At 28.4% G+C, this 12,740-nt stretch overlaps 1 protein-coding gene across 7 annotated transcripts in view; it reads right to left on the reverse strand.

The window, feature by feature from the left end:
- Window positions 1–2,652: 2,652 nt before the first annotated feature.
- The window catches only part of LOC143232388 (growth hormone-regulated TBC protein 1-A-like), a 30,994-nt gene continuing 20,906 nt past the window's right edge, over window positions 2,653–12,740 (reverse strand). For 6 of the 7 annotated variants that reach the window (XM_076467749.1, XM_076467748.1, XM_076467752.1 and 3 more), the window contains 4 exons: window positions 11,349–11,509; window positions 10,392–10,500; window positions 9,852–10,037; window positions 2,653–9,164 (listed from right to left, as the gene is read on the reverse strand). In XM_076467749.1, coding sequence (XP_076323864.1) covers window positions 9,060–9,164; window positions 9,852–10,037; window positions 10,392–10,500; window positions 11,349–11,509 — 561 coding nt within the window. In that variant the 3' untranslated portion in view covers window positions 2,653–9,059. Of the gene's footprint in view, window positions 9,165–9,851; window positions 10,038–10,391; window positions 10,501–11,348; window positions 11,510–12,740 lie in introns of those variants that run through there. The other variant, XM_076467754.1, reaches the window with a different exon arrangement.

Here is a 12,740-nt window from a genome sequence, read left to right on the forward strand (position 1 = left end):
TGTTTCTCTTAGATATAACATTTCATAATTTACTTTTTGAAACTGAATAACTTTATATTTGATCACACAAAATAAGTTTAGAAAAGGCTTAGTACATTTTGTTAAAAGTAGTTTGGGGTTGTATCACTATGACATCAACATTAGTGAAGTCTTTTGGTATGCAATGTATTGAATCACATTATGTAACAAAATTTTTACTTTTTCCTGGGCAGAAAGTGTTATTTCCTAACTGCTTATACCTAGAGTAAATGGAAAAGACCTATTTTTCTCTTCAAACTTTGCCTTTGTGACCTAGGTGCACATAAAGAAAACATGATGGGAGACTATATTTGGGGGCTGCTGATATGTGAAAGTAATTTACATTACATTTGCAAGTCTTGAAAAACCATTCGCTTCTAAAAATCTTTGTTCATTTTTGTACAACTTTAGTATAAATACATGTAAATCTTGATTCATATGTTTTATTCAGACCTTATGTGAATGAAACTGTGCAGATTTGCCCGTTTTTACATAGAAAATAGGTTAATTTCTAAATTTTGATATCCAGATCACAAAAGCAAAGTTTGAGGGGAATAATGGCCATTTTATGTACTTTCACAATATAAGCAATTAAGAAATAATGCATACTATCCAGGAACAAAATTTGTGTTAGACTGTAGAAGGAATGTGGAGGTCAAAATATTGCTATCTGATATAACAATCAACTTTAGATCAGACTTGTTAATAAACACTTTCTTATTGATGATACTTGTGGCAAATGTACAAGCTAGCTTAACCCCCACATAGAATGCAACTTAAAATCTAGCTAGTGAACACTATTTTCTGTATAGAAAATCATAAGGACAAGTTTTGTCCAATAGATTCGTGCCATATGTTCACACTGCCATTCAACAAGAATTTGCTATGTTGCTATCCATGTGCCTTAACCCAGTGATAGGGTTTATTAATATAAACAAATATATCAAACACATTTTAAATTTTGTAGCAGTTCTTATGCATAGCTTAAACTCAAATTTAGAAAGCTGACTCACTGTAGTTTCTAATAGTGTAGATGAGTGACTAAAAGCCTTGGATTAAGTTTTCTTATTAAGATGTTATGAGTATAAACTTAACGTAAATTATGAACATTAAAAAATTACTTTAAAACAATGTTTAACAACAGATTTTAGAGTTGCTTCTGGGAAAAACAAATTTGGTATTTTTTAAACTTTTACAAATTTTACTGAAGATGCACCATTGGAAGAAGAATAGAATGAGAGGAGATAATTTTCTTTGGTAGATAAAATGTTTTAAGATTTCCCTAAAGTCATAATGATATTGTAATGTGACATCTATGGAGACTGTCAAGAAGCCAATAATCATCAGGAACTGGGAGGACAAACAAAAGATTTTTCAAGGTTACACGTACTTCAGAAGCATCAGCTTCAAAGCCAAGTTGCAAGTTTAAGATATGTCTGACATGATATCAATGTAGCAGATGTGTATACAATCAGGATAGGATATCTGTTTGCAGAGAAATGTTCCTGTGGGTGCTAATCAACATGCCTTATGAGAAATTAGAAAGTGGATAACCATGACCAAAGTGACATGTTCTAAACTTTTGAGAAAATAGAAAACCTCTAAATCCACAGGAAAAAAAAACAAGCCAATAGCTCCTAAGGTACTATAAGATCTCTACATTTTAATCCAAATTTTCCAAATTCCACACAGATCTTCCTTTGCTACCAAATATTATACAATTGTTCCAATTGACAAAGAGATTTGTTAAATTATTTGAGGCAGTACTCTGGATTTTTGTACATAAAATAAGTTTTTACTAATGCCTAAACTACTATTTATTTTCAACTCAATTTGAAAAACTATAAATGTTCTGGCAAGTTTGGTGAAAAGGTTATATTTTTGGAATAATGATTAAGAAGGACAAAGTTTGTACATTTTTGTATTGTTAAAACTCTTAGGTAACTGTGTAGGCATAACAGTAAAATCTATTTCCTTTGTCATTCTTTATCCGTACAAAAATGTATAAATGGGAAGATAAACTTGTATTGTTTTTTACTTTTGTTGCTGTAGTCATCATTATCCAATAGAAATATATAATGATTTTGCAACTTATTTTAATGTTAGAGATTCATTCAGTTTTATTATCAGAACATTCATACTAACACATTGACATGTATATATTTAACTTTATATTTTCAGTTAGAGAAACAGCAATTTGCTCTTGTATTTTTATAAAAAGGAACATTGGAAAAGAAAACGTTTTGCAGCAACCCATGTCACATAAAACAGTAAAATATGTTGAAAACACATTAAATCACGTTTGAAAGTTTTTAATGTAGTTGGCATTGGAAAAAAAATAAGTTGACACATTATTACATAATCAACATGATATATAAATAAGGCTGCACATTCTCCAGCATGTAAGCAGCAAGTCTATGACCTTATTATGTTAGAATTTAAAGTTCAATCCCTACAATGGAGGAAATGCAAACAATTAGTAAGAAAATGACAGAATGCTGATGCATTTGTCTGCTTTTTTAATATTTTTTTATAAAACTCACTGTTTAGCTTTCTATATACTTTCATATTTGGAGAGAGGTGTTGAGAATAATGTGGCACTTATGTGGAAACACAAACACTTGTATTCCTGTCTTGTACTTATTGCATTTTATTAAATAGCAGTCCCTATGTGTAGTCTTCACACATTCTATTACACTTCATAAAATCTTACTCTTTTAAACCTGTATATCAGATGAAAAAGAAATACATTGGTTTGTTAGTAAAATGGCTTAATTAAAAGTAACTTCAAATGGTCCCAATTTTTTTTTTACCAAATGCAATCAGAATATTTTTAGTAAGTTAATTTCTAATTCAGTTTTATAAGCTGGTACTCAAAATTTTTCAGTTTAAATTTAAATGACAAAATTATATTTTTCTGCTGACATTTCTGTTAGATAAGATGCATATTTTAATTGCATATAACAAAAGTTATTGTTTTTAACTTAAGTTATTGTAAAATTAAAAACGACAAGTAATTTCTCCATACATTTTATAATTTTGGTGTTATTCTTATACATTCCAGCAAATACTTTCTTCTTCGATGGCACAAATTTGTTTCCTACTAAAGAAAAAAATTACTATTGACATTAACTTTAAAAACATATGTTAAATGATTATTTTATGTATAACATGTACAATTATTAAACTTAAGCACCAATAAAATACCTCAAAATACTTATCACATTCTTGGTTGTACTCTTATTTATCTTAATACAGATCATTACACCTAGCCAGTTTGTAATGTACCTGTAATTTTATGAATTGTTCCAAAACAAACATTTTTTACATAAAAACAAATAACATTCTGAATTCAAATAAAAGTTATCTACTTTGAAGCTTCTACCTTTTACATAAGATTTCTCTGATACAAAATTAAATAATGTTAATTTTATTATGGATCAAGTCATAGCAAAGACTATATAATATTGGATTTCACTCAGAATACCTCCACCAAGAGATTCTGATATAATTTCAAACTAGTTATGCTGTGGAGAAAGATTATAAATCTTAAATTGTAACAATTCTTATGATCATCTCTTTTTCAAGTATATTTCATAAATAAAACTTGCATTTTTGAATATTAAACTTTTGACAGTGCAGGGAAGAGACATCTTTCAAGTGATTTATTACCCTACATGAAGACCTAACTATACAAAGACTTTTATAACAAAAGTTATTTTTGGAAAAGTAATGTACTAACAAGCAGTACTATTTTATATAATGGAATGTATATCAACCACTTATATAATTAGAATAAATGTCATCAAATGATAAACTAAGAATCCTGATAAAGCTGTTGATTGAAGCAATGATCTCAGGTTATAAAATATCAAAACTTCCAGCACGTTTAATTTACAGTAACAATGCTTTTCTTAAAATTCTGGGACAATGTTATCAACTAGTTTAATCATTAAAAGTATTACACAAACATCCACAATGTGATTTTGGTGAGGCCCAACTAAGTTAATTTCATCAATTAAAGATAGCCCTAAGTGATGCATTTAGAAAGAGTGTAGAAAAGCATTTTTCTCTATTTTTTCTATTGTTCAATTTTATTAGAGTTAGTTTCAATTAAATTTTGGCATTCAAATATTAAACCTTATGAAGAAATTTCAAATCACTGTTAAAATAAAATCAAAGTTTCAGAATACAGTTATAGTTCTTGCCCTAAACTGTAACAAAAACAAATATACACATGTAAGCACAATGTCTGTGAATTTTTGGGAATTCAATTACAACACTTGGACAATGGTTTCACTAACCAAGGACATGCTTTAAAGCAACTCTTATAATGATCCTTAGGGAAGAGTTAAAAAATTAAATATGAAAAAGAAGTGAATAATCGTCAAATTAATTTCACGTATTTTTAGCAAAAACATGAATATTTTCACAGACAACATAATACTAGTTTTCTACTATTATGATAATTACAAAAAGAAATAAATTTTTGTTTGCTGTTTTATTTTAAATATGATAAATTAGAAAAGACTAAGCATAATTAATGAACATATTTTGGAGAAACAAATATTTTGAACATGAAGTCCACCTTTGTATTTCTTTATAGTCAATAAAATTAGTAATACACCTGTAATTAACATACAGAAGCCAGTAAAACCCATCTCCATGAAATACAAGTTTGTTCAAAGTATACTTTAAACCTAGACTTCTCTGAATGATTCCACCTCACTATTTTAGCCTTTGCTGAAGTCTTTCATTGAAGAAATAGGTACAGTTCATAATAAACTGTTTAAACTTTCGATACACAATAAAGCAATTGACACTGAAAAACAACAAATACTAACTGCCATAAAAAATAAAAAGAAAACTGCTCTTTAAACCTTAATTAATAGTAAATTTTGTCTTTTCAAAACCTTTAAATGAGTATTATTTTATCTATATCCTGCCAGTTTAAAGTCTACTTGTACATGCATAGGAAGTTTCATGCCAATCAATATCATGAAGACCACACGACTATAACTAGTCTGTGCTTACATCAATAGTGAAAATAAATTAGCTTTCTCATCAAATAAATTGTTTGATAAAAAATTAAACCTTTATATAACTGAAGAAGTAACACAAAATTTAATAATCGGCATAAGCAAGTTATCACAAACATTTATGTACTAACTTACACTACAAACTATACACACATATAGGTTATTACACTAATTAATGATGTCACTGAGCAAATACATATTGCACTTTTTAAAGAAAATGCTGTTTTGTTAGAGAAACGTATTATGAATCTTAATGAAAATATTTAAAACCATAGCTACACAATATATGCTGATGTATTCTAAATTTACTTAACACTTCTCTCTCACATTAGAAATACTTTCAGTTGAGTTAGTACACTGAAAAGTGAAGAGTTAAAAATGAAATCACAGGAATGGTAATTGAAAATTAAGGTATTACTTTCATGTACAGCAATGTACATGGTATGAGGCACTAAGAGGCTAACAACATTACAAAAGGTGTCCTGAAATGTAACAATATTGTCAACACCACTAAAGAAATATTGCACAAATGTGATGTGCTTTTGTTATTTTATACTCACCAGTATTCAAATGGCTATATTCTGACATCTGTTCTAGTTTCTCATAAATAACAACATTTTACAATAGATTTCACATCTGAAAGTTGTTGTTAATGAATTTCGTCTGTTTAGGACATTTGAGACAATGCCTCAAGCTACTACCTCATATTTTCATCATAGAAAGTTATTAAGAATTTTATTAGAACTTTCCTCTATAACCATGCTATTTTTACTTGCAATCACACTTTGTTTTACCTTTTCTTTTGAACTCATAAAGGTCTGAACTATATTATTTATACCTGGTATAAAGTCCAAACAATTTGACCCAATGAGGATCTGTATTACCAACTCAAAACTTTCTAAACAGATGTGGTTCATAAATGTCTTCCAAGTATACTATTCTCTGTATAAACCGTTTCTCACACAAGAATAACTATTGTGTCAGAATCAATCAAGATGTAGTAAAATAAGAGAATGGTTGAAGTTTTTAGGAAAAGCTTCTGTTCATATATAAATAATAATTTCTTTTATAGCTTCTCAAAACATAATTCACTATCAATATGGCTATAATCTTCAAAGAATAAAGTCCGATACTCAGATAACTATCTGGTCAGTGTTTAAGGACAGAATTAAGGCTTGCTTTTTTAAATTCAACATTTTTCCCCCTTGTTATCTTGTTTTCATATCTCCTTTAATGTTTCATAGTTCACTAAAACATAATTACAATTGGTCATTCTTACTACTGAAGAAAGCAGAATTTTTTTCAAAAATTTAAAGGCATCATTTGGATATAACTATACAAGTCTGAACCATATTCCATAACTATTAACAGTGTGTCAATTCTAACTTTCAGTGTAAAGACTTCAGACAAACAAGTAATCAAACATGAAATAAGATTGCTGCCTTAGTTAAAACATGAGTAACTCTCCTAATCCATGATGTCACAAATTTTCTTAATCTTATCCCTAACTAAAATTGTAGAATTGCATGTGCACAACCTTGGACCTTACAGAACACCCATATTACAGTTATTTAATTTTTTCAATGCCTTACTAACAAAACATTATCCTATTTTAAATTACTTAATTACAATACGTAATGGTTCAGGTTTGGCTAAAATCATAATTAATACATATGGAGAGTAATAGTCTCAAATTTGTATTGATTAGATCCTACACATACTAACAAATTGTACTATTCTTACATCTTTATCACTTTTAATGCTAATTATCTACTTTTATCTCCATGACATATACCTTTCTCTATCAGTTATACTTACATCATAACCAATAGTATTGCTTTGAGAAATTAAGACAAATAACTTATTTCAGAAACTTCAATTACTTTGACACTAACACATAATACAATTAAACTATGAGAAGAACTACTGAAAATAATTCAAAATATTCTAACTTGTCTTTTTGATGAGAAAAACTGAAAAGTTACAAATTCTTTTGAAACTAAAGTTCCACAGGAGATTTATGTTAGTTAACACAGCTAAAATGCAAAAAGAAAACAAACATGTATGATTAATATCTTTTTCAGTTCAAATTATAGTAAAAAATATCTGTTAACTCGTTAGCAGAAAGACTTAATAGAGGAGTGTCACTATATTACATTAACTTTATGTCACTAACTCTGTGGTGCTACCATGTGGTCAGACGTATAAATTACAAAGGAACAGTAATGTATATTTATTGCAAGGCAACCATTTCAGTATGAATCAATTTTTTCACTGGAAGTATACCACAACAATGATAAATTCGATAAATGTTTATCGTTACGGAATAAATTCCTAGATTGTTTGAATAGACCGAGTCCTTGATTGTGTACATTTCCTTTCATATAATTCACATTATATAAAAATCCTGAAATTGCAGTAACAAAGAATATCATTACATCTGAACAAAATTAACTTTTTCAAATTTTTTATTATGATTTCTCTTACTTCTTTGTCATTTTCATCATGTTTCCTTTCCTACTCTCTGGAAACAATTTGAATATAAACTATACTATTTTGTGTGCCAATTTTTACTAATAATAATAAAAGTTCTTTGACTTAACTGAGAAAGTGTCAACTTAATGAAAACAATAATTTTAATGCAATTTTTTATTTGTGTGTGTTGTGGGGCAGTGTGATGAACTGGGAGCAAGCACAGTGGTGATATTAGAGGGGTTGACTTCATATAAACAATATAAACACAGCTTTAGGAATTTAAAGTTTTTCCAAGCTGGGTTTACACACATTTTGTCTTCAAAATTCACTTGACACTTTATGTAGTTTTCGTACAGTTCTTTAGTTGTTTTACTTCAAATATTTGAAGTCTAGAAAACTGGATTAATGTTTTACTTCTGAAACAAGAAGTTCTAACAACTAAGAAATACATATCATTGCGAGATTAAAGTGCTTTAGTTGTTTTACTCCAAATATTTGAAGTCCAGAAAACTGGATTAATGTTTTACTTCTGAAACAATAATTATAATTTTTCATAAAATTTCTAGTTAGGACTAGATCAGGCTTAGTTGATATGCAGAAGTTTGAAAGAGAATACGTTTCTACACAGTGTATAATTTCAGTCTAATATTTAGTCCCATACTTAAAACTGGAATTTTGAAAAATCAAAAAGATAATCTTTGTTTCTTTATATAAGAATTTTGATAACATGAAGCTGAACACCAATTTCTTTTCAGTAATAATGAACTATCAAAAGACAGAACAAGTGATAAAATTTCACCAAGGCAAAACAGTGGAACCTCCCATATTAAGACTCCCTGCTTCAATTGAAATTTAACCTTTTGACTTCTACAAACAATGCAGATAGTAACTGAAACATCTAGTTTATCTTCGTTTCCATTAATCAAACCTGAAAATATATTTTTATGCCAAATGCTTTAGGATTTTTTAAAACATAGTACACAATATACAAATATTTAGATTAACTAGTAAAAAAAAAGGTGAGTGAAGTTTCTGTGAAACAACATTTCGCTGCACTTTATTTTGAAATGCAATGCAAATATTAATTAACAGTTTCATCAATCTTGAATTTTTGACAGATACTAAAAAATCTACTGATTTTAGCTAGGCTTTTGTGTCTCATTTTACAGAGATTTTTGAATTACCACAGTACCTTAAAACTTTAATGTTTTTTTCAAAAAACTAGTTAATGTCAAATCTATTAAAACAAGTCACTAGTAGGTATAGCATTGGCACTATAGAAACATATATATTAACAAGTTATTTATATATATCACATCCATACCTCAAAAATTACTCCCTCTTCAAAATCAGTTTAAACCACAATACTCATTGGAATAAAACTACATACTTTCACATAAGCTTTGTATATTAAGCACTTATAAATGGAAAAATTTCATTGAATTATTTTTTTGTATGATGGCAATGACTAGATTAACAGACAAATGTCACTCAAATGTAGATTCTTCATATTAAGCTAACAACTGGTTATGACTTCAGTTCTTCTTTCTGCTTTTGTACTTTTACACGACACTGTGCTCTTAATCGGCTGATTAGGCTTCTTGGAAATGACCCAGGCTCCTTAAATATTGCCTAGATATTTGGAAAAAGCAACAAAAAACATGGAAACATACATAAAATAACAATTATATAAGTTACTATTTGAATACTTTTATAGTGATTTATTTTTGTTAGCAAATTAGATTTCTGGAATATGTGTGGTATACTAACATTTTTGTCATTTATTCCTTGTTTTGTATTGCACATCACTGATAAGTTATAAAACATTATTTAAAAATCTCTACAGTCATAAGGTATTTATAATCAAAGATATTTGTGTGACTGCTTGTTTAAACCCAAAACAAAAGTAACATTGTTCAATATACTGAAAAATGATATTCATTTTCACAGCTAACTTGAAAAATTATATACTATAGTAATAACAACAAGCTGCAGCTAAAGCTTCCAAAAAAAAAAAAACTTATTTATCCTCAACTCACTGATGAAGACCAAAATATAACAGATTTTTCCATATCAGTAACACCAATAAGTTTAAAATATCTACTAGAAAGGAGACAAACATTTTATGATGAAAATAACCTTTACAATCACCATGTGGCTCTTTTAATGAATCAGAGGCCTTAGTTATTAGTAGGTTGGGATGTGACTTTCCAATAGCATCCTGTTAACACAACACAGTTTCATGAAAAATGAGATCTACACTTTACTCTAAATATAATAGATAATTAAAACTTCTAAGATTCTATAAATTTAACTAACCTGCATTAACAAATGACAGTCTGTCACAAGTGGGTCTCCAGTAATTGATTTCAGAACTGATATGATGTCTGGAAAGTTCTTGGCTGCCAAAATCTTTTCTTCATTTTTTTTTATTAAAGTTACACCTACTCGGAAAAGAATCTTAGAACCTTCATAGTACAGACAGTCCCATATTCTTAAAATAGTCTGCAATTATATTTCAAATCAGAAATTATAAAGAAACAACAATTCAAACAAAATGTATATTTTTGTAATTATCAGAAACAGAGTAACTAACATTGACATTAGAAACAGGAAATAAAATTTTCAAAAGAAACTTGCTACAACTTTATACATGTACTTTATATTTAAAAACTAAATTGTAATACTTTTTTCAAGTATGTTAAATAAGAAATGGAAAAATTTGCAATGCTGGATTCACATAGCTATTCTAATGTTACAACAAAAATGTATTAATTTTTATTATCCATAAAATAACATTATACAAAAACTGTTACTAGTTTAAATACAGGGTTCTCCTGATTTTAAATGAAAACTTACTTCCACAGGCAGTACTTCAGCAAATAAACAGATGAACCATTTACTGGCCACTAATGCCCAAGTAACATCATGGGAAACCAAGTGCTCATGAACTTTGGGTACTTTCAGTCTACAATTACAATGTATAAAATGTCAAACTTTAGATGGTTATACATAATAATAAAAACACAGTTTTATTCATGCACTTGTAGCTTTTTAACCCTTAAACAGAGAGAACATTGTAGTTAGCAGCATCAGTTGATGATAGCCATTTAAGGGTTTATCACAGATGTAATAGATATGGATATCTTTTTCTTAATTTGTGTGAAATTTCTCAAAATTAAATGAAAATCATGCCTGAGAAAATAATGTATAATTAGAAAACACTTCAGTAATTTGTAACTACAAATTATATGTTATTTAAAGAAGTAAAAACAGTTGTTAACAGTAGCTATGTCATTACTTTGCACCAAAACCTAATATTACATTAATGCAACAGCAGCAACAAAATATTTTATGGCAGAGTAAATTCTTCACTGCTTACATAATACCAATTCGTATTTAGGCATCACATCTACAATCACTTGACTATTTTGATCATAAAATATATAATAAACATCATTTGTGTGTAAATATGTTAATATTCTCCTTTTTTTTTCAACTTAAAAATATTAGGAACTTCAAGAAAAAAATAAAATACAAACATGACCATAGCTAAACTCCACTAGATGGTTTAGCTGATTAGCAACATTAAACACTGACATGCATTAAGTGAATGTGATGCAGTCCCAATACCAATATGTTCAAATTAAAGCAGAAAACATGACTATACTATAGGTAAAAAACAAACTTCCAAACCTTCAAATAAAGCCAAGCTTAAATAATCAGCAAACAGCTACTGAACTTTTATTCACAACTTATGTTATTGAACTTTACTTAACTTTGATGCTCAACTGTGTTATTTTACAATTAATTTACCTGACAAGTTCTCCAAGAACTTCAACATCAGTTAACAATCCCATCATGTCCTTAGTATAATAATCTGGCAGAATCTTTTCAACAAGAATTCTTAAAAGCCAGAAGGTAGTCTCTTCATCTTCAGTGATAAGAAGTAAAATTCCTGCTATAAAATTCAACCCCTATTGAAAAGGAAAAAAACAAATGCAGAAGGCTGTCTTTCTGGTTAAAATATTAGTTCAATAAAACATATTACTCTTGGGTTCTCCCAAAACTAACACTGATTACTGCCATTGTCTTATATCAAAGTTAACCTCTACTATAAAAAAAAAGGAAACTATTCATATTTACAGAATATTACATAAAATGTATTATGTCATTTGAAGGGAAAAAAATACTGGCTGGTGCAATACTTTTTTTACTGTTAAAAAGTAAATGGATTAATTATTCACTTGAAAGATTTTCCACAAGCCTCACATTCAACAAACAACAGCCAGTAACTGCTTGTGGATTATATTAATATGCTCTTAATTCCTTAAGACCAAGGTACAATAATTCAACACATTTCTAGTATGGTTTGTTAAAATGTATTGTGAAAAAAAACTGCTGGATGAAATAGTTAGAAATTTCAGAATTTTCTTTTCAAGTTTCAGAAAAAAAATTGCTAAGCAATATTTGTGCAATTTTATAGTTTTGAAAGCTTTTGTAGCTATGTTTACAGTAACCAGCATACAATAAAAATAACTTTACCATATCAATTTACATATATATGTGTGTATTTTTTCAGCACTTTTCTTTGATCATTCAATCAGTTACTTATGCTGTTCTAGCCTATTGCATATATGGTTTAACATAATGGCTCTGTCAACAAATAAAAACTTGACATGATTGAGTGCAAAATGATTTACCTAAGCCTTTTGTTTCCTATTGTTTCAACATCATAATTCAAATGAATTACTAAACAATAAAGCATGCTTTAAACAAGTTTTTTAAAGTTCTTCTAGCAACATATCAGTAAGCTAAGCTTTTATCAATTTCCTGAAAGCTCTACATGAATCTCTATTAAACTGAAAACTATTTTAGATTTTAGAATTCAAACAATGTAAAAAATAGCTTCCATAAAATGTTTATATCAGTAGTCTATGGCTTCTTGAAGCTTAGATGTAAGCAGTTACATCACATCAAAACAACTGAGACTTTAAAACACTAGTTGACTAAAAACAGAGGCCTCACATGGTTTTATTGTCTTGAACTGTTTCATGTACCATTATAATTCCTATATGCAGAATTTGGAAATAATATTCATTTTTTCCATCATGTAAAGTTTTTTCACAAAAAGTCATATGTACTTTTCCACAAGTGAATAATTTTCATTAAACCTGGGTCACATTTTGTTATACTTAAAATATTGAC

This window comes from Tachypleus tridentatus, chromosome 11 (genome assembly GCF_004210375.1).
Source record: "Tachypleus tridentatus isolate NWPU-2018 chromosome 11, ASM421037v1, whole genome shotgun sequence".
Taxonomy (NCBI): domain Eukaryota; kingdom Metazoa; phylum Arthropoda; class Merostomata; order Xiphosura; family Limulidae; genus Tachypleus; species Tachypleus tridentatus.